The following is a 22,111-nucleotide window of genomic DNA, read 5'->3' on the forward strand; positions in this document are numbered from 1 at the left end:
AATTATTGTCTTCCTGTCTCCATATTCAGGTAGTATCAGTGGCTGAGTACCACCGCAGGATCGATGCTCTAAATACTGAAGAACTGCGCACACTCTGCAGACGTCTCAAGGTGCTCTCTTCAGTAGTTAAACCCATTCTTTAGATGGAAAATCTACTCTGTTTTGATTGGTACCGTCTGATCTCGATAAGGCTGACTTTTAATGAGTTTGTCCTGACTACTGCACCATAGGAACTAAGCTAAAAATCTCCTTTTGGATACATGCATATATTTTTGAGGGGTTTGATTTTTAAAATGGTGCTGTTAATGTGCTGGATCTTAGTGTTACTAGATGGGCTCTTTAGGAATGCTAAAGGTCTAAAACAATCTAGAGGACTTTTCAGTCAACAAGTGTCTTGGAAATGTGTTCATTACAACATCTTTTCTGGGATGGTTAGGATTTTTTTTATGCTTCCATATCTCTCACTGTCTTGGGGTGACTAATTTGCAGTGGGTTTGAATCCTTGCTAAAGAGAATGTAAAAGTTTTGGTTCATTCTAAAATGAGACTGTGTGGCATCTCCTTTTTTAGCTGAGCTACTGTGCTTTCATATTAGGCAAAACTCATGCATAGCTGATAAGTTTTTTGTTTTTTTTTTTGTCTGCGGTGGTTTGAATACATTTAAACTATATCAGCTATTTGACAATTTGTTCCTTGTAGGGCCACTAAGGGATGCTGCATATAGTTTTATTTTAAAAAATATGCAATTTAACCATATGTCACACACACACACGGTGTACAAAAAGGCTTATTTGTTCCTGCATAGAAAATGAGATGTCATTTGTTTCATGAATTTTCAGTTATAAATTGTGTGGGTTTATTTGCTGGATAGACATTTCACTGCTTTTGCATTCTCTTTAATGGCTTTCATGTGTGGTATTATATTGGGAACTGTATGTATTAGGCAGAACCTGTTGGTGAAAGCATATCTGAGTGCCCTCAAACCATGAAAATTATACCAAATCATCACCATTCAGATTATTTTATCCTCAAAATGAAAATTTGGAATTTGCATGATCTTTATGGAATTTTGACTTATAGTACAAAAAAGAATGCTTTCACAGATTTCCTGGCTCTGCTGACTTAAAAAAAAATCCCTCAACGCACACAAAGCCTTCTGTTTGGTTCATCAGCAAATTATGTGAAAGGCATGAAGATATTAATGTAAATGCTTTTCTTTTTAAAATCCATCATCCAAGAATTTATGTTTAAAAAAAATAGAGAGCTGGTTTAGGAAGGTATTAATATATGGTAGGTGTTTAACTTCACAAACTCCTGTGAAATTTCTATATTCAGCATACTTGGAATGTTATACTATTCTGAAAACTGAGGCCAGATAAGGACTGATGTTTTTTTCAGAGTGGATTTTCCAAGTAGAAACTTGTGGATTAACAGTATTCAGTTAAATGTTATTGTCTAGTCATTGCCTTAAAACAACCATTATAGCAACAGACTGCTGCAGTTGATATGTTCTGTTAATTCATTATTTATATCAAGCATTCTTTGATGACAGGCAATTACCATGAGCTACATTGATTGGTTGTGTGACCTGCATCATGTGTGTGATCTGAGGGCACTGCTAGAGCTTTCCTAAATATGAGACCTGAAATATTACTTGAAAAGGAAAAAATAAAGAAGGGCTTCTAGACACCCTTCTTCTCTGCCTACATCCTGGAAATTGCTCCTTAGCCCTCTAAAAGGCCTACACTCACACTCACACTTTCTCTCACACTCTTGGGTTTGCTGTAAGTACAAAAATATTCCAGGACCAGGTTCTTCTTTTTGGCCTGGTGTTATCAATCTAGGTGTTCATTAAATGCCATGCAGTAATTGTACTGCCAGCCTTTAGTTTGTGATTAATTTTGCTAAACCTGATCTCCACTTATAAAACCAATTGAAATTTATTAGGGCTTTTCTAAACACAGATTGCAAAAATACCTATTTTGCCAACCAGCGAGCCTATGGTTCTATGATGTCAGAAGGCAAGATAATTTAGAATCTGGAGACATCAATCTGGTCCATGTAGACATAGGTAGGCCTAATAAAAGCAACAAGATCTTACTCCCATAGTTGCTTTCATATGAAATGATCCTAGCATGCATTGAGATTTCGGTGGTACCAGTCCACCAAGCGGTTAAAGGTTTACATCCTAATCAGTCAAGCTAGGGGTCTTGTTAAACTGGTGACTCTTCCCATCTATTTTAATTTAATTAATATACTTACAACCTGCTTTCCATCATCCAAAACAACTCCAAAGTGAAACACAAGTATAACCAACAATAACTGATTTCACAAAATGTAAAATCAGTATATAACTATAAAACATAACTATAATATAATGTACACAGTTTACTCTGACCCGGCAAATAATCATAAAATTCAATTCACTAGCAGGATACACAATAAATTACCAAATTTACAAAAACATTCTTTTATCTGACATCCTTTTTCACTTCTTACCAATCAAACAAAAATGTCTGTCGTTGCTTATAAAAGCAATTATCAGAAGAGACATTTGAGCTTCACAGGGAGGAGATTCTATCTTTGTAGGAGCTGCTCCTGTAAATGCCTTGTCTCACAGGACAAGCAGGATGGTAGTCCTCACATATGGGTGACATCATCAGGATGGAGCCCAATCACGGAAAACTTCTATCAAAGTTTCCAGAATTTTGACTGGCCTCTACTGGGCATGCCCAGCATGGCACCAACCCTGCAGCCAGCAGGGTTCCCCCTTCAGTCTTCTTTTTTCCGCGCAGCAGTAGCCTCGCGGTTTAGGAGCTCTGAAGAGATTCCTGACAGGAATTTTCCTCATGGAGTTAATTAAATTTAAATTACCCCACAGGGGTCCCTCCTCTAATTTTCTCAGGGCCGCGATACTCCGGTAAGTTTTTCACCATTTTTCGTTGATTACCGTCTAGTTTGGCCCTCGCGGCCTACTGGCCATCGACCGTACCGTGGCTCGATTTTTCTATGGCCATGGCGTCGGGGTTTCGTCGATGCCCGGACTGTACTCGCACCATGTTTATCACAGATCCTCATGGAGTCTGTGTAACGTGTTTAGGCCGTGAGCATGATGTCCTGACTTGCACCAAATGTACCCTCATGACACCAAAAGGTCGCAAAGCCAGAATGGAGAAGATGGGACTCCTTTCCCGTGCTCACACCCCGACGCCGTCCATTGCATCGACGTCCTGGGAACCGGCACAGTCGAAGTCGCACCAGCATCGACCACCGTCCGGTGACCGCCCGCCATCGACGTGTTCACGGCCATCGACTCCCGTTTCTCCCCCTCAAGATCGAGGGGCTCGTAGGGAGAAACATCGCCATCGGCATCGTAAATCTCAGACCGTCGAAGGAGCGAAATCATTGACCTCACCACTGTCCGAGCCACCATCGAAGAAGCGCCGTCCAGGAACCGCACAGACCATTCCTGCGACCGGGACATCAAGGCCACCCTCATCCGATCGGGGTTTGGGAGTCGCGATTCCGCCTGTAAAGGTGGTCCCTCCGACTGTGCCTCAGCCTCCCTCTTCCGTCATGGAGCCGGGGCTGCTTGCCCCAGGTCTCCGGGAAGAACTGGACTGGCTGGTCCAGGAGGCCATCGAAAAGGCGATGCAACAACTCCAAGTACCTCCGACACTGGCACCGAGAGTGGAACAGGTCACCGACCCGAATCCAGCAGCGCTGGCACCACTGCTATCCCGGATGGAGGCACTCATGACCGCCCTTCCACCGGTGATTCCTGGGTCTCCGATGGCTCCGGTGCGCTCCCCGTTGACAGCTTCATCGGGAGGAGAAACACCGTTCCGCGTTCCTCCTTCGGGGGTATTGCCTCAGCCATCGATGCCATGTCATCCCTCGCCACCGATTCATTCATCGGGAGCAATACGCACATCGGCGCCATTGATGCCTTCGATGCCAGCACTGATACTCCCCAGGCCATCCACGGTGCCCCCAGCAATTTCTTCGATTTTCTTGGAGCCTCAGCCGGGCCCTATGGATATCCAACCCCCTTCTCGTCCTACAGGTCAGCCTGCTGATCCTTATGACACTTGGGGTGATGATACTTCCACAGACACCGATGACTTATCTTCACCTCCCTCTCCTACTGAAAGTAGAAAGCCTTCCCCGATTCAGATCATGAGCAGCACTTCTGACTCTTCCTATCAATTAGACCGCTTTAGCCTAAAAACCTTCAGGCCAAGATTTAGCTCCATTACTATCTTACATATCCCTTTAGCCAAAAAATCCAAGTCGTCCAGAGTTAGCTTTATTCTTAGATTCTGCTGTACTCATAGCATCTTACTAGGTAGTAGAGTGACACACCGACAGCATCTTATTTATTGTAGAGGTACACCCTGATATGTCCCTCAGTTCCTCGATCCTATTATTATGCAATCCATTGTTGTCTTATATCCCCAGTAGTCTGTTCTTTGTTCAAGATTTGAGTCTCAGCTATCACAGGTTATTTATTCGCTCCTTTACTAGACACTGTTGTTTGTTGCAATGTTATTCTACTTCGTTTTATGTTACTGGAATACCTAGTATCATTATAATTGTAATTCTACTTCGTTTTATGACATTGGAATAACCTGTATCCTAGCATCATTTATTTATTTATTTAACAGCTTTTAATATACCGGTGTTCGTGCAAGCACATCACGCCGGTTTACAATACAACTCGAGAAAGTGGGGTGTCAGGGTGAGTTACGTGGGAGGGTAGGGAGGGAGGATAGAGGGGTGTGGGGGGGACTAGGTGGGTTTCAGGTGGTGGGCTACGAGGGGTTGGTTTCTGGGTAGGCCTGTCTGAAGAGCCAGGTCTTAACACCTTTTTTGAAGTTGGGTAATGAGGGTTCAAGACGGAGGTGTGTGGGGAGAGAGTTCCAGAGGGCAGGGCCTGCGATAGTGAATGTTCTTTCTCTGGTGGTGGAGAGGCGGGCTGTTTTGAGGGGGGGAATGTGTAGGGTGCCTGCAGAAGTGGATCTTGTGGGGCGGTGTGAAGTGTGAAAGTGGGGCATTTCCTTAAGCCAGGGGGAGTTGTTTTGGTAGAGGATGTTGTGAAGAATGGTTAAGGTTTTATATTGGGAGCGGAACTGAATGGGGAGCCAATGTAGGTCTGCAAGGATTGGGGTAATATGCTCTCTTTTGCGTGTGTTGGTTAGGATTCTTGCCATAGCGTTCTGTAAGGTTTGTAGTGGTTTGGTGGAGGAGTATGGGAGGCCTAGTAATAGCGTGTTACAGTAGTCCACTTTGGAGAAGATTGTGGACTGTAGGACTAACCTGAAGTCTTGGGTATGGAGTAGGGGCCTAAGCTTCTTTAGGATCTGGAGTTTGTAGAAGCCTGCTTTGAGTAGTGACTTGATGTGTGGCTTGAAATTCAGGTGTTGGTCAAGTGTGACTCCCAGGTCTCTTACGGAATAGGGTAGTGTGGGGGAGAGGGTGGGGGGTGGTGATGTAGGGGGGGAGTCTTGTTCAGGTTGCTTGGATATAAAGAGTAATTCGGTTTTAGTTGTATTCAGGGCAAGGTGCAGGTTGGTTAGTAGGGAGTTGATGGTGTCTAGGCAAGATTCCCAGAATAGGATGGTTTCATTGAGTGTTTTCTGAATGGGGATGAGAATTTGTACGTCGTCAGCATATAAGAAGAAGTCCAGGCCTAGGTCTGAGAGTGGGGGGAGGAGGTAGATATTGAAGAGGGTGGAGGATAGGGAAGATCCCTGGGGGACGCCTTGTCTGAGGGGAATGTGACTGGATTCAGAGTTATCAAGTTTTATGAGGTATTCTCTGTTGGTGAGGTAAGAAGTGAGCCAGTCTAGAGCTGTGTGTGTGACACCTATCTCTGTCAAGCGGGCAATCAAGATTTGATGATTGATGGTGTCAAAGGCCGCTGATATATCCAATAAGGCCAGTAGGAAAGATTTTCCTTGGTCTAGTCCAATAAGTATGGTGTCAGTGATGGCTATGAGGAGATTCTCGGTGTTTTGGCCTTTCCGGTCCGGAATCCAAATTGTGATGGGTGCAGGAGATTGTGGTCCTTGAGGTAGTCTGTGAGCTGAGTATTGACTACTTTCTCGAGGACTTTTGCAAGGAAGGGAAGGTTGGAGATGGGCCGATAGCTTGAAGGGTCGGAGGGGTCAAGGGAGGGTTTTTTTAGGAGGGGTTTCACAACGGCAAGTTTCAGGGGGTCTGGAACTTTGCCGAAAGTGAGGGAGCAGTTAATGATGTTGGCTAAGGGTTTGGCGATGGTGGATGGTATGGAGAGGAGGGTTTTGGAAGGGATTTCGTATGAGAAGTGTGTGGCCGGTTTCATTTTTTTGAGGATGGTCTCAATTTCTAGGGTAGAGGTGGGGTTGAAGGATCTGATACAGGTGCTGTTGTGATTTGGAAGGGGGGAGATGGTTGTAGGGTTGTGGGGGAGGCGTAGGAGTATATTGGAGATTTTATGTTGAAAGTATTTGGCAAGATCTTCACATCTTTCCTTGGAGTTTTCTTCCATGGTGGTAGAGTGGGGGGTCTTGGTGAGGTTGGCGACGTAGGAAAAGAGGGCGTTGGCGTTGAATTGGAGGTCGTGAATTTTTGATGCGTGGAAGTTTTTTTTGGCATTGATGGTGGCTTGCCGATAGCGGTGCAGTAATTGTTTATATACTGCTTTGTGTTGGGGGGAGGGATGGCGGCGCCACAGGCGTTCTTTTGTCCTAAGGTCCTGCTTCATGTTTTGTAGTTCGTTAGTGTACCAGGGTTTTTTTTTTCTCTGTAGGAGGGGGATTTCTTTGTGGATCATGGGGCAGAGTTCATTAGCTATAGATTTGGTAATGTGATTCCAGGAGTTAAGGGCTGCATCTGGATTTGAGTAGTCCAGGTTCTCGGCTGCTTTGTCGAGAGCTGTGGTGATGCTTTCTGATGTGCAGGGTTTACGGAAGGAGATGGTTTTTTTGTGGTTTTGTGGAATTTTGGCAGGGGCGTTGAGACAGATTTGGGCATTGATGATGAAATGGTCGGACCAGGGTATGGGGGTGGTTATAGGAGTGTTGGGTACAGATAGATGGGTGTTGACAAAGAGGAGGTCAAGGGTATGCCCTGCTTTATGAGTGGGGGTGGCAATGAGCTGTTTGAAGCCTAGGGCTTCGAAGGTGGTTAGGAGGTTTTCGCAGGCAGGGGTCCGGGGGGTGGAGTCCACATGGAGGTTAAAATCACCGAGGATCACTGCTGGGGAGTCTGTTTTGAGGTTATCTACAATGAATTCAATGAGGGGGGAGGAATCGTGTTCGAGGAGTTTAGGTGGGGCGTAGATTAGGCATATCTGAAGGGAGGGTGATTTGAAGAGTCCGATTTCTAGCTTGGGGGGGGGGCAGGAGGGTTGGAGTTTTAGGTTCAGGTGCTTTTTTGCGGCAAGGAGTAACCCGCCACCTCTCTTTTTAGGTCTTGGGACGGAGAAAAAGTCGTATATGTTATCGGGGAGCTGGTTGAGGTAGACATGGTCGGATTCTTTGAGCCATGATTCAGTGATAGCAAACAAGGGGTTTGAGGCAGGAAAGCATGAGATAAGAACAGCTTACGATATCTTCAACACTTCCACTAAAGTGTCTGCAACTGCCATTTCGGCAAGACGCTGGGCCTGGCTCAAGTCTTCTGACCTTCGCCCAGAAGTACAAGACAGGCTCTCTGACCTGCCCTGAATAGGACATAATCTGTTCAGTGAACAGATTCAGCAAATAGTGGCTGAATTAAAGGATCATCATGAGACCCTCAAACAGCTCTCATCGATACCTTCTGACTTCCCCCTCTAGACAGCCCTTCAAGAAGGACTCTAAGAAGTCATTCTTCCGCCCAAGGAAGTATTATCCTCCACCACCAAGGTCCCGAATTACGAGGCCTTATCAAAAACCTCAGCCTCGCCAGCCCCAGAAGCAAAAGCCACAAGCAGCTCCCCAGCCGGAGCCTGCTTCAGGTTTTTGGCTTTCCTTTGGAGAGCAGCAGCCTGATTACTCTGCCAAGCATACCAGTGGGAGGTCGATTGTGCCACTTTCGCAGCATGTGGCAATCAATCACAACCGACCAATGGGTGCTAGCAATCATTGCTCAGGGTTACTACCTAAACTTTCTTGCTCTTCCACCGGACTCACCACCTCTACAAGCGTGGAGAGTAACCGATCATTCTCTCCTCCTGGAGCAGGAAGTTCCCTTCTTCTCCAGTTAAGAGCAATAGAACCTGTCCCACTTTCGCAACAAGGCCTAGGGTTCTATTCCCGGTACCTTTTGATCGCCAAAAAATCCGAGGGGCTTCGTCCAATTCTGGACCTACATGCCCTCAACAAGTACCTCCAGCAGAAAAAGTTCAAGATGGTAACCTTGGGCTCGCTTCTACCTCTTCTACAAAGAGGAGACTGGCTCTGCTCTCTGGACCTCCAGGACGCATACACCCACATTGTGATATCTCCAGCTCATCGCAAGTACCTCAGGTTTTTAGTAGGCCCAAAGCACTATCAATACAGAGTGCTTCCATTCGGCCTAGCATCGGCACCACGAGTCTTCACCAAATGTCTCGTAGTTGTCGCAGCTTTTCTCAGGAAAGAAGGTGTTCACGTCTACCCCTATCTAGACGACTGGTTAATCAGGGCCCCAACCCAGCAAGCCGCTCTATCGTCCCTGGATTTGACCCTACACACTCTAATTTCTCTAGGATTTCTCGTCCATTACAAGAAATCCTATTTAGTCCCATCTCAAACCTTGTCGTTCATTGGGGCAGACTTAGACATCTTGCAGGCAAAAGCCTTTCTACCTCAACGAGTGCAAACCCTTGTGTCCCTCGCTCACCAGTTGCAGTCTCAGTATACAGCAACAGCTCCGGCAATTCCTTGTCCTTCTCGGACACATGGCGTCCTCAGTCTATCTCACACCAATGGCCCGCCTGGCCATGAGGCTCATGCATTGTACTCTGAGGTCACAATGGATTCAAGCTACTCAGCCTCTGTCGACCATTGTCCACATCACCGTCGCATTCCGTCTGTCTCTCGCCTGGTGGAAAGATCAGAACAATCTCCTCCAGGGACTGCCCTTTCAACTACCAGATCCTCAACTCATTCTCAACACCGCTTCCAACCTCGGGTGGGGAGCCCATGTGAACGATCTACAGACACACGGATCTTGGTCTCCAGAGGAAGCCAAGCATTAGATAAATTTCCTGGAGCTTCGAGCAATGCGATATGCTCTCAGAGCTTTTCAGGATTGCCTATCAAATCACGTCATCCTGATTCAGACGGACAACCAGGTGGCCATGTGGTACATCAACAAGCAAGGAGGCACAGGCTCCTTCCTTCTGTGTCAGGAAGCTGCGCAGATTTGGGCGGAAGCATTCTCCCACTCAATGTACCTCAGGGCCACCTATTTGCCGGGAGTGCACAATGTCTTGGCAGACAAGCTAAGTCGTGTCTTCCAACCGCACGAGTGGTCTCTCAACCCCTCGGTAGCGACCTTCCTCTTCCAGCAATGGGGTTATCCTCAAACAGACCTCTTTGCGTCCCGTCAGAAGCACAAAGTGGACAATTAATGCTCCCTCATTCGCAGCAAACACTCTCAGCCCAGAGATACATTCTCCCTCTCGTGGGCAACCTGTCTGCTTTATGCATTCCCTCCACATCCTCTTCTCTCGAAGACTCTCGTCAAGCTCCGTCAGGACAAAGGAACCATGATCCTGATCGCACCTCACTGGCCACGCCAAGTGTGGTTTCCCATACTCCAGGATCTCTCCATCCGCAGGCACATTCCCTTGGGAACGGACCCACTTCTGATCACTCAGAACGACGGATGTCTACACCATGCCAATCTTCAGGCCTTGTCCCTGATGGCATGGATGTTGAAAGGTTAATCCTTCAACCACTTAACCTTTCAGATTCAGTTTCTCGTGTCCTGATTGCTTCACGGAAGCCTTCCACAAGAAAGTCTTATTCCTATAATTGGAAAAGGTATACATCATGGTGTTCTTCGCAATCCCTTGATCGTTTTTCCTGTCCAGTCCCAAGGTTTTTGGACTATCTCTGGCATTTATCGGAATCAGGTCTAAAGACCTCTTCCATCAGAATGCATGTCAGTGCGGTAGTCGCCTTCCATAAAGGTGTCGGGGATGTCCCTATATCGGTACAACCCTTCATAACACGTTTTCTGAAAGGCTTGCTCCATATCAAGGCACCTATATATCCTCCGGCCCCTTCTTGGGACCTTAATCTGGTTCTCGGGCGGCTCATTAAACCACCATTCGAACCTCTTCATTCCTGTGACCTAAAATATCTCACATGGAAGGTGATTTTCCTTTTGGCTATCACTTCAGCTCGCAGGGTTAGTGAGTTACAGGCCCTAGTTAACTATCCGCCTTACACTAAACTCCTGCAGGACCGGGCGGTACTCCGCACTCACCCTAAATTTTTGCCTAAGGTAGTTTCGGAGTTTCACATTAATCAATGCATCATACTACCTATCTTCTTTCCCAGGTCCCACTCCAACCCAGGGGAATAGGCTCTGCATACCCTTGACTGTAAATGGGCTCTAGCGTTGTACCTAGACCGTAAAGTTGCCCATAGGAAGAGCACTGAGTTATTTGTCTCTTTCCATCCCAACAAATTAGGGCAACCTGTGGGTAAGCAGACTCTCTCCTCCTGGTTGGCGGACTGCATATCTTTTTGCTATCAGCAAGCAGGCATTCCTTTTCAAGACCATGTTAAAGCATACTCTGTGAGGGCCATGGCGTCTTCAGTTGCACACCTACGATCGGTGCCGGTTCCTGACATTTGCAGGGCTTCCACCTGGAATTCTCTCCACACTTTTGCAGCCCACTATTGCTTGGACAAAGCCGGAAGACAAGATTTCATCTTCGGCCAATCTGTCCTGCGTAACCTATTTCCAACGTGACGTACCAACACCCTTCCACCTGCCCGGTGGGGTTCAGGATGCCCTCTACCAAATTCCACCCCAGTTGTTGTGCCTGTTGCACGCCGTTGGGTACATTTGGTGCATGTTCGGACATCCTTAGCTCGATACTCACCCATATGTGAGGGCTACCATCCTGCTTGTCCTGTGAGAAAGCAAATGTTGCTTACCTGTAACAGGTGTTCTCACAGGATAGCAGGATGTTAGTCCTCACGAAACCCGCCCGCCGCCCTGCGGTGTTGGGTTCGTAACGTTTTCTTGTTTTATTTTTTCGGCACTGCCTGTAGCTATCAAATAAGACTGAAGGGGGACCCCTGCTGGCTGCAGGATTGGTGCCATGCTGGGCATGCCCAGTAGGGGCCAGTCAAAGTTCTGGTAACTTTGACAGAAGTTTTCCGTGATTGAGCTCCATCCTGATGATGTCACCCATATGTGAGGACTAACATCCTGCTGTCCTGTGAGAACACCTGTTACAGGTAAGCAATATTTGCTTTCTCTCATTCTCACTTGGGAGATCATTTTATCCGAAGGAACTTCAAGTGAAACTTCTAGATTTGACTGAAGACTTCATGGTGGCATATGGCGAGCAATTTTTGCTGATAAAGAACCATATCATTCAAAACCTGAAACCCTAACAACAGTAAAATCCTTGAGGTTACAGGAAGCCAGTGAAGAGTGTGCAGCAAGAGGGAAGCCTGTATAAATTGTGTTGCAATAATCCAAGTGCATTAACACTGAGGCTTGCATCACCAGCCTAAGATCTTGTAGTTGCAGCAACGGCTTAAGATGCTTAATCATTTTAAACTAAAGATACCAGTATATATTGGCTTTCCGTAGAAAATTGGAATCCAACAGACTCCCAAACATTTCTCTTCCATATTTAATGTCATGTTTCCAAAATCCAATCTCTTCTGTCATGAAGCCATTAAATTGTGGAATTGGGCAGGGCCCACTGATAAACCTAATTGCTTCCTGCCTTGCTGCAAAGGAAAATATTTTGACATACATATTGGACCTCCATGCGTAGTCCCCTATTCTGGACATAGGAAACAAGACTTTTCTTGATTAGGACCTATCTCCACTGGATCAGTCTTTTCACCTTATATCCTGAACAAGAATATATGAGCCTTCTGCTCCAGAAAGAGATAATACTCTAGTAATAGAGACAGAAAAGGACCAAATGGTCCATCCAGTCTGCCCAGCAAGCTTACGGGAATATCTGCTGCACCGTCTGTTACCCCCATTCTTATCATTTTTCCACACCGAAAAAGTCAAGTACCTTGTTGTTTGCTATTTGAATCTAATTCCCTGTTCCACATTGCCATTGAAGCAGAGAGCAATGTTGAAGTAGCATCAACGTATCAGGCTTTTTGGTTAAGTGTAGTAACTGCCGCATCAGCAGATTACCCCCATAATTTGTTTCCCCAGACCATAAAAGTCGGGGTCCTCATTGGTTGCTGTTTCAATCCAGTTCCCCTTTTCCCCATGCCATTGAAGCAGAGAGCCAAGATGGAGTTGCATCAAGAATATGAAGGCTTTTTGGTTAAGGATAGTAACTGCCACACCAGCAAGTTACCTCCTTGCATTCTTTTCTTCATTTCTATCCACTAGCCTTTACGGATCCAGTGTTTATCCCATGCTACTTTGAATACTCTCACTGTTTTTGTCTTTACCACTTCCTCCAGAAGGGCATTCCAGGCATCCACCACCCACTCTGTGAAGAAATATTTCCTGAGTCGTCCTCCCTGGAGTTTCATTTCATGACCCCTAGATCTACTGATTTCTTTCCAGCAAAAAAGATTTGTCGAACATGCATCAATAAAACCTTTCAGGTAGCTGAAGGGCCTGTATCTTATCTTCCCTGCGCCACCTCCCTTTTATTGGTGCAAAGGTCTTTTGCATGCATATGTTGCCTTTTTCATAGAAGTCAAGCTCTTGTAAAACTCAGTAGTTACATAAAATCAATGATTCCAATAGCACCGTATTAGTTGAGTTAGATGTTTTTCTCTCTCCCAACAAAGATGTGTGTTACAGAACCAAGCTGTAGCCATCATGGCTTGGAAGCCAAGAGGCTAGTGAGAAAGTGACCTAGTATATCAGAGGTTGTCATTCAGACTTCTAGGAAGAAGTCTACCAAACAAACTTATGGATTTATATGGAAAACGTATTAGAACCTTTTTGAGTTCTAGACTTTAGTGACTTATCTACTGAGCACTTAATTACATTCAAGCTTTTTTTTTTTTTTTTTTTTAAACACCAACAGATCAGAAAATCCCTGTGGGAATATTCAGTTTAAAGGTGGCTAGCAAATTAAATGTTCATTGTTACTCCCTTATGGGTTTGACTTTATAGGTCATGTTAGAGTGGATGCTGTATAGTCGATGGTGACAGTTGATTATGATCAACTTCTTTAGAAGAAAAATTGTACACTTGCGACATCGAGTTGACTTGGTATGTTCAACGTTAACCAAACACAGGCAGGATTCAAAATATGATCTATAAATGCCACAAGGCATTAATTCCCTTTTTCCTTTTCCAAAGTTGTCTTCCTTGTCTTTCCTTATTTGGCATGTCAGTTTTATTAGGAATAAAAAGGTGAAAATGAGAAAATAGGATTCTCTATCAAAAAACGTGTTTTTGTTATCCATTTGTAATGATGTAGCCACCCTCTTTATTTTGGAGGTAGCCCCTTTGCCAGCTATTCTATGAAGCATGCTTCTATTGAGAATGTTTGTCATTAGAGAAAGTGAAATTACTTACTTATAATTTTCTTTTTCTACTAACCTTCAAAATGAGGACAAAAATAAATGCAGTCCAATAATTTATTATAAATAAACCTCTCCCTCTCCCCCAAAGGGGAAAAACTAGGAAAGCAACTTCAAAAGGCTTGTAATAGTAGTATTCCTTTTTTAAAATTTCGTAAACGCTGCTACAATATAGTTGCTCCAAAAAACACACACACAGTTTCAAACAGCCAATAGCAGTCTTTTATCCACATTAGAGTCCATAGCCAAAAATATGGCAATTCAGCTGTCTCACTCTATGGTTAAAATTCAGTAAGTAATCTCCACCAAAGGTTCATTTTCCTTAATCACCCAAAATAGTTCACAAATCAGCTCACAATCAGAACAGTGACATAGTCACTGATCTGATCTAGTCTTTAACCCCACATTCCATTCTTCTTCCATTTTATGAGTTACTTTCTTCCCTGTCAATTTTTAAATGAAGTGGCAGTCAGTGTTATGTTGCACAGAGATCTTTCTGTGCATGTTTATAATTTTATTTTTCTGGAAATCTGTCCTAATGTTCCTCTAGAGATTCACCAATGCAGATACTATGATCTGTTTATGTGGCTACATTGAGAATGAACATTTCAGGGTAAGTCATTTTAATGCAGTAATGGATCAGACAAGTAAGCAATTTCATATTTTGTTGAGCAGTATTCATTCCTAATGGTCTTCCGTTATAACTGGCTATAGTTTCTACAGTTCCTGTAAACTGTTTTCCATTCTAAATAATCAGGCTCCCAACTTTCTTGGTTTGTTTGGAGTGCACATATGTTATCAAAATTTAATAGTGAACATAACTATTGTGGTGATTTATGCTTTAAGGGTTTTCTGTTATTTCTAGATAACTACAAGGGAAGATGTGAATTCAAAGCAGTCTGCAAGCATCAAAGTTGATCTGGAGCCTGAATCATTTCGACCAAATCTCAGTGATCCTAGTGAACTACTACAAACTGATCAAATTGAGATGGTATGCTTTCTCTCTGCTACTATCGATACCAATTTTCAAATCAATAGACTGCATATTGTCATTTTATGCTTTTCTTTTAAGTGAGCACATAACCATCCTGTTCTGAGATTTGTTTCATGTTTTTATATTTGTTTTTGTTATTTCTGCATGTAAAGAACTGTTTTTGTAACTAATTATCTTTTTTCTACTGAATTTGTTCTTATTCAGTTGCTGCTCAGAAGTTTATTAAATCATTTCTGCATTATTTTTTGGAAGGGCCATTTGGTCAGTGGAGTTAGTTATCAGTCATAGCTGTGTTCGCCTCAGTTTGAGTTCTGCCCCATCTCATTTTCTGTTTCCCTCCAGCACTGGTAGGACCATGACACGAATTCAAAAAAGGCAAACAGTAAGGAATGTTTCAAGCAGGAGGTGGCACAACTCTGAGAGACAGCCAATCGAGCCTTTCAGAATGTTGAACTTACATCAATCTTTTAAAAATGTATTTTGTAGCCGAATTTATAAACTCTTATTTTTAGCACTTAGATACATAGTAACACATTGGGAAGTTATTTCTAGGTTAGAGAGAGACTATTCATAGAAACATAACAGAAGAAAAAGGCCATATGGCCCATCCAGGCTGTCCATCCATCCAATTAATTTAGCATTATAATTCTCATCACTTCCTTACAGATCCCCTATATTTATCCTCTATGAATCAAATTGGTTTGATTATTCAAACATATCAGTATTTGTCAAACTTCTAGATATAAATTTCAGTATATAGTAATTGTAAAGCAGGGAATGGGAAGTTCACTTTCTTTAACCAGGAAGATTTTCTTGGAAATAAATGTTATACCATTTCCCCATGGACATGCAAGCAGGAACAAATACAGCCACAGTGGGTGATGTCATCTAACGGCACCGGGTGTTGCAGTTGGGTACTGCAGTCAGGATCGTGGACCCTTGGGCCGGGGTGACAGGGTAGGCCGGGAGGCGGAGCCACAGGCTGGAGGTGTTCACCCGGGAACCAGGAGCCCCCCAGGAGGAGCCCGTAGGGTCCTCGAACCTTGGGAATTAGGAGAATGCTCAGAGTCAATAGTGGATAAAGCCTGGGCAAGGAGTGTAGTAAGAACAGTCCAAAGAGAACAAGATAGTCTGTAGGCCAGCAAGGCAGTTCGAGGGCCAGCTGAAGACAGGACAGCGAGGCGGCAGCGATACCTGCAGGAAGCCGGACCGTGAAGCAGGGTCTGTAGATGCCGGACCGGGAGCCAGCTGACGGCTGTGACAGAGTCGATGGCAGGCTGTGGGCTGGAGCAGGCTGTAGACTGGAACGGAGTCTGTAGCTGGCTGTGAACTGGAGCAGGCTGTAGACTGGAACGGAGTCTGTAGCTGGCTGTGAACTGGAGCAGGCTGCAGACGGGAACGGAGTCTGTAGCTGGCTATGAACTGAAGCAGGCTGTAGCGGAGTCAGGAACGGACCGAGGTCAGAGGCAGGCGGCAGGCTGAGGCAAAGTCAGGAACGGACCAAGGTCGGAGGCAGGCAGCAGGCTGAAGCGAAGTCAGGAACGAACCGAGGTCAGCGGCAGGCTGAGGCGAAGTCAAAGCAATCCAAAGGTCAAGTCAGGAACAAGGAACAGACGAAGCGCAACTCAGAACTACTAGGCAGTAGTGAACCTCGTTGCAAGGCAAAGAGAAGGCGTCCGGACGCCGGTTATATCAGGCTTGGGGCGTGGCGTCATTAGCACAGGCGGGGCCAGACTTCCGGGAGCTGTGCACACATAGTGTGCATCCTCACGCACGCGCGAGGCAGCGGGGAGACAGGCAAGTAATGGCGGACGCCACGAGGAACCGGCAGAGCCGCAGGAGTCCCGGGCATGCGGAACGTGGCGTTTCCAGCAGCGGAGGTGAGCACTGTTCAAAGCAAAAGAAGGGGAAGCGGTGGAGACCGCAACACCGGGATGGAAGTGTTGTGTCAAAACTCAGAAAAAAGTAGCCTTTCTGAACAAGCTCTTGAGTTTCTGTACAATCACTCTACATGAATCTCCTCAGTTTGTTAATTTCTGCCAAAATGAGTAAAATATTTTTGGCTCTCTGGCACTGCCTGGGATTTTTCATGTTTTGTTTTTTTTTTTATGTCACATCCATGTTTCTTTTTAGTTCTTTTCTTTAGTTTTCAGCAACTCCTTTTCAAGTCTGAAAAAAGATTTCATAATTTTCTCCATGTTCGTCAATAATGTCTGATAGGAGGTTTTTCAAATTATGTGCTAATTGCAAGCATAAAATAGCTACGGTGGATTTAGATGATATTTGTATCTGCGCCTTAGCCCATCGCACAATATTAGCAAATATGAGGCATGTGGAAGAATGTCCCTGAAGGCTCAAAAATTCCAGGAGCTTAAGGAGAAGTATGATACTCCTCCTCAAAAGAAGAGCCAAATCTTTGGTCAGACTAGAATCTCGAAAAAAAACAGAGGTCAGATTCTCCAAAGTGCTGGAGTTGAGAATCTTCCTCCTCTTAAGCTAACTGAACCAGTGTTTAAAAGAAAAGGATCACCTTGGATGCACAAATCTTGCTGCCACATAGATAAATTGTCAATGCAAAAGAGATCGGCACCAACAAAACCTGTATCTTTGGCGCCATTAACTTTCTATTGGTTCAGAAAATAATGGTTCTTATCACTCTCTGTTCAATTGCCTTTTTCATTGCCAAAACATCATATATGAAGTTCTTCAATTTTAGTGCCATAATCTGGCATGAATTCCATAATACTTCAACTTAAATGGGAGACCAATGCTTTTTACTGCAGTTTGTGCACAGTTACAAGAGGGATATTCTGTCCATTATGCCTAAGCCTTCCCAAGTACTGCTGTTGGAAAGATTTACCCTCAACTTGAATCACATTCATCTATTTGGCCATATAAAAAGCCTCCAGATACTCACCTGGAAAATCTACAATCACCAATAACTTACAAGCAAAGTTCCATTTCCCCTCAACAACTGGACACTGGTTAAAAAAAAGATCACCGCTCCTCTTACACAGCATCTTCCTGTCAGTCCTTCTGTGACTTTCCAAGCTTGCCTGTAGACACATATACCCTGAAACACCTAGAAGCAATATACCACCAGAAGACTTATTATACCCAGCCTTTATGTAAAGGATAGCACTGTCCAGTTATAGGAAGAAATGGAACTGACCAAAGATTTCCCAGGTGTTGTAAAATACATAAAAGCTCCTAACCACCATGAGTTGTATAGTCCATAAAGCATTGTTTCCTGGCGTGTAGCCAGATGGACTCAGAACAAATGGGATAGTATCCGCGTGCTAGCAGTTGGAGACGGATCTGACGTCAGCACGGGGGCGTATATATCCCCACAGGAAGCGTAGCTATTCAGTAATTTCCGTCTCCAAAGCAGTTTGGAGTGCCTGCACGCTAGTTGAGCGTGCTTTCCAAGACTACTTTAATTTTTCTCTTTTCTTATCATTCTAGATTCTACTTTGTTTTTCAACTGTCTATTCGACTTAGAGCCCCGCGCTCCTGCGGTAGATACCCAAGGGTTCCTCCCGCAGCGAGCTCCCGGGGTGATTGCCGTGCTCCCCCGGCGGTGAAAGTCCTCGGTCCTGCCGACGAGCGGCAGTGACATAGCCCCCGGACGACGTTCGGGTGTAGCCTACGAGGCCCTCGGTCCCGGGGTGGACGAGGTAGCGGGTGCATATCCTCAATTACGGTGGTGAGGTGATCCCTTCCCCCGCAGCCGGAGACCGCTTGTGTTCCAGCCAAGAAGCGCCGAAGCTGGTAAGGTGTACCTCTCTTCCTACGGGTCTCCGAAGCACAGATGATCGACGGCGTGGCACGCCATGGAGGACGCCATTGTGGGGCCTTGCTCAGGTACTCCGCGCCCGTAATAGGCGCGGCTTCCCTCCTCCTTGGCTTGGTTTCGGTGTATTGTTGAGCGCGTATTGCTGGCCGCCTATTGCTGACAGCTTATTGAATGCACACTGAGCGTATCTTGCTGACCGCTTATGGATGAAAGCCTATTGACTGCACATTGAGCATATGTTGACGCCCGCTTCTTGCGGGAAGCCTATTGCATACTAATTGAATATATATTGCTGACCGCCTATTGCTGAAAGCCTATTACATGCACATTGAGAGCATATTGCTGACTGCTTATTGCTGAAAGCTTATTGACTGCACATTGAGAGCATATTGCTGAGCGCTCGTTACTGAAAGCTTATTGAATGCACATTGAGAGCATATTGCTGAGCGCTTCTTACTGACAGCTGATTGACTGCACATTATGAGCATATTGCTGACCGCTTATTGCTGAAAGCTTATTGAATGCACATTGAGAGCATATTGCTGAGCGCTTACTACTGAAAGCTTATTGAATGCACATTGCGAGCATATTGCTGAGCGCTTATTACTGAATACCTATTGAATGCAAATTGAGCGTATATGACTAACCGCTTCTTGCTGAATACCTATTGAATGCAAATTGAGCGTATATGACTAACCGCTTCTTGCTGAATACCTATTGAAGGCCATTGAGGGTCTATTGCTAACTGCATATTGCTGTGTACTTCTTCCATACCATTGCGCTGGTGTCTGGGCTGCCTGTTGTATTCAGCGCCTATTACTGCCGCATATTATTATTAAGCGCCTGTTGTATTAAGCGCCTATTGCTGCCGTGTATTGTTATTGAGCGCCTGTTGTATTAAGCGCCTATTGCTGTCGCATCTTATTATTGAGCGCCTGTTGCTTTAAGCGCCTATTACTGCCGCATATTATTATTATTAAGCGCCTGTTGTATTAAGCGCCTATTGCTGCCGCATATTATTAGTGAGCGCCTGTTGCATTTAGCGCCTATTGTGCAATGGATCAGAACACTGCAGAGCCTTCAGCAGGCATTGCAGCCCTTGGCCTCTGCTCTGCATGCCACCTTAGGGCCACGCGCATTGAGGAGCCAGATTCTCTGTGTGCCCAATGTGAGGGTGCCGTGCGACCCTCGGGCCAGGACCAGTCTCAACCTCGATTTGTGGACAGTTCCCCAGGGACTACCCCGGAGTTAGGGGGCAGTCTCGACCAATCAGGCATCCCGGGGGAGCTTGAACCCGGCGATTAGAGGCTGCTTCCATTTCCTGGGTGGATCTCTTTAAGGGAATTCATGCTTTTGTACAGATGCAAACGGCTGCCCATCCAGGCCCTGCGGTTCCTGCTGTTCCTGTAGTTCCTACGGTGGCTGCGCCTGCGGCGGCTGCTGCAGTAGCAGCTCCTGCGGATCTGGTTCCTGGACCATCACGCCCTTATCGCGAACGGGACTTCCCTCCGATGGATAGTCCGGATCAGTCAGACCAGGAGGTCTCACAGGACGAGTCCGAACTCCCGGACGAGGGGGACCTCCCTCCAGGAACTGAGCCATATCGAACCATGAGGTGGTTCTTCCCTAAGGAGGATCTCTCCGACCTGGTGTCTCAGTGTCTGGCAGAATTGGATATTACAGGTCCCAGCGCTTCGGTACCCTCTGCGCAGAACCCCCTGCTGGAAGGTCTTCGTCCTACGGCCTGCCATTTTCCATTCTTACAGGCGGCGCAACAACTGATCGATTTAGAATGGGCGGCGCCAGCGGCCGCCTTCAAAGGGGGTCTGGCTCTGAAGAGCATGTACCCATTGGCACCGGCTATCCAGGACCTGCTGGCATGCCCTCAGGTGGACGCCTTGATTAGCGCTGTGGTCAAGCGCACTACCATTCCGGTTGAAGGGGGGACGGCCCTCAGGGAGCCGCATGATCGGCGATTGGACGCCATTCTGCGTCAGGCCTTTGAGGTGGCAGCTTTATCTTTACGGATCGCCACCTGCTGCACGGTGGTGACGCGTGCCTGTTTGTCACAGGTTAGAAACCGCTCCAGCAGCGGACATGGAATCCGCTCTTTCGTTCCTTACAGATGCGGCATCTGACCTGGTCCAGACAACGGCTAAAGGGATTTCATCCTCCGTAGCCGCCAGAAGGCAGCTCTGGATCCGAAGATGGTCGGCTGATGCGCCTTCTAAAACACGCCTCACCAGATTACCCTTTAAGGGCTCGTTTCTATTTGGCAGCGACCTTGATAAACTGGCCAGTGCATGGGGCACCTCTCCAGTGCCCAGATTGCCGGAAGATCGGTTCCGAAGGGGCCAGCGCGCCTTCCCAAGGCCCTCCAGGGGCAGGAGTTCCCAGCGTTTCGTTCCTTACAGGGGTCGCTACCAAGCACCACGTCCTCCGGCCAGGAATCAGTCCTTTCGGACCAAGCAGCGCAAGAGGGGAGTGGGCCCGGGCGCGGGTCCCGGCCGCGCCTCCCAATGAGAATCTGCCGATTCATGTGGGGGACGGAGCCATAGGGGGCAGGTTGACCCTCTTCTACCCCAGGTGGGTCGAGATTACATTGGACCAGTGGGTTCTCGCCGTTATCCGGGAGAGATATTATCTGGACTTTCATTATCTCCCTCCGGACAAGTTTGTGGAATCTTCGTGTCCCATACACAAGAAGGCAGCATTGGAAGCTATCTTGGCGAGGCTCCTGTCCTTGAAAGCCATCATCCCAGTACCTGCCTGGGAAGTGAATTCTGGCCATTATTCCATCTATTTCATGGTACCCAAGAAAGGGGGTACCTTTCGGCCTGTCCTGGACCTCAAGTCAGTCAATCGATACTTACGGGTCCCGAGGTTTCGCATGGAAACTCTACGCTCCGTCAAGGCCGCAGTACAGCCAGGAGAATTCCTCACGGCATTAGACCTGTCAGAGGCATACCTGCATATCCCGATCCATCCGGATCATCAGCGCTACCTACACTTCAAGGTTCTAGGCCGCCACTTCCAGTTTCGGGCTCTGCCCTTTGGGTTGGCGACGTCGCCACGGACATTCGCCAAGGTGGTAGTAGTAGTAGCGGCAACACTTAGGCGGGAAGGAATTCTGGTCCATCCCTACCTAGACGACTGGCTGATCAGGGCGAAGTCTCGAGAGGAGAGCCTTCGGACCACCGACAGAGTGATAGGCCTCCTGGAAAGCCTGGGCTGGGTTATCAACCTCAGCAAGAGCTGCCTACAGCCTTCCCAGTCACTGGAATACCTGGGAGTACAGTTCGACACCCGGGCAGACACGGTCAGTCTCACAACCAAGAGAACGTTGAAACTTCAGCAGCGTATCCAGTATTTTATGGGAGCCAGTCGACCCACAGCCTGGGATTATCTGCAGGTTCTTGGTCTCATGGCATCCACCCTGGAAGTGGTGCCTTGGGCGAGGGCCCATATGAGACCTCTCCAACACGCCCTGCTCTCTCGCTGGAGCCCCCGTCTACGGACCTACTCCACGCACCTACCTCTACTAGCCCGAGTGCGGACCCAGTTACGGTGATGGTTGCAGTCCAACCACATGAGCAGGGGA

General features: G+C 46.4%; 1 protein-coding gene across 5 annotated transcripts in view; it reads left to right on the forward strand.

Moving 5' to 3' along the window:
* The window catches only part of OXR1 (oxidation resistance 1), a 1,217,970-nt gene that overhangs the window by 1,084,599 nt on the left and 111,260 nt on the right, over positions 1–22,111 (forward strand). For 3 of the 5 annotated variants that reach the window (XM_029591869.1, XM_029591872.1, XM_029591871.1), the window contains one exon: positions 14,586–14,711. In XM_029591869.1, the coding sequence (XP_029447729.1) occupies positions 14,586–14,711 (126 nt within the window). Of the gene's footprint in view, positions 1–29; positions 111–14,585; positions 14,712–22,111 lie in introns of all 5 variants that reach the window. The other 2 variants (XM_029591868.1, XM_029591870.1) reach the window with 1 other exon arrangement.

This window comes from Rhinatrema bivittatum, chromosome 2 (assembly GCF_901001135.1).
Source record: "Rhinatrema bivittatum chromosome 2, aRhiBiv1.1, whole genome shotgun sequence".
Lineage (NCBI taxonomy): Eukaryota > Metazoa > Chordata > Amphibia > Gymnophiona > Rhinatrematidae > Rhinatrema > Rhinatrema bivittatum.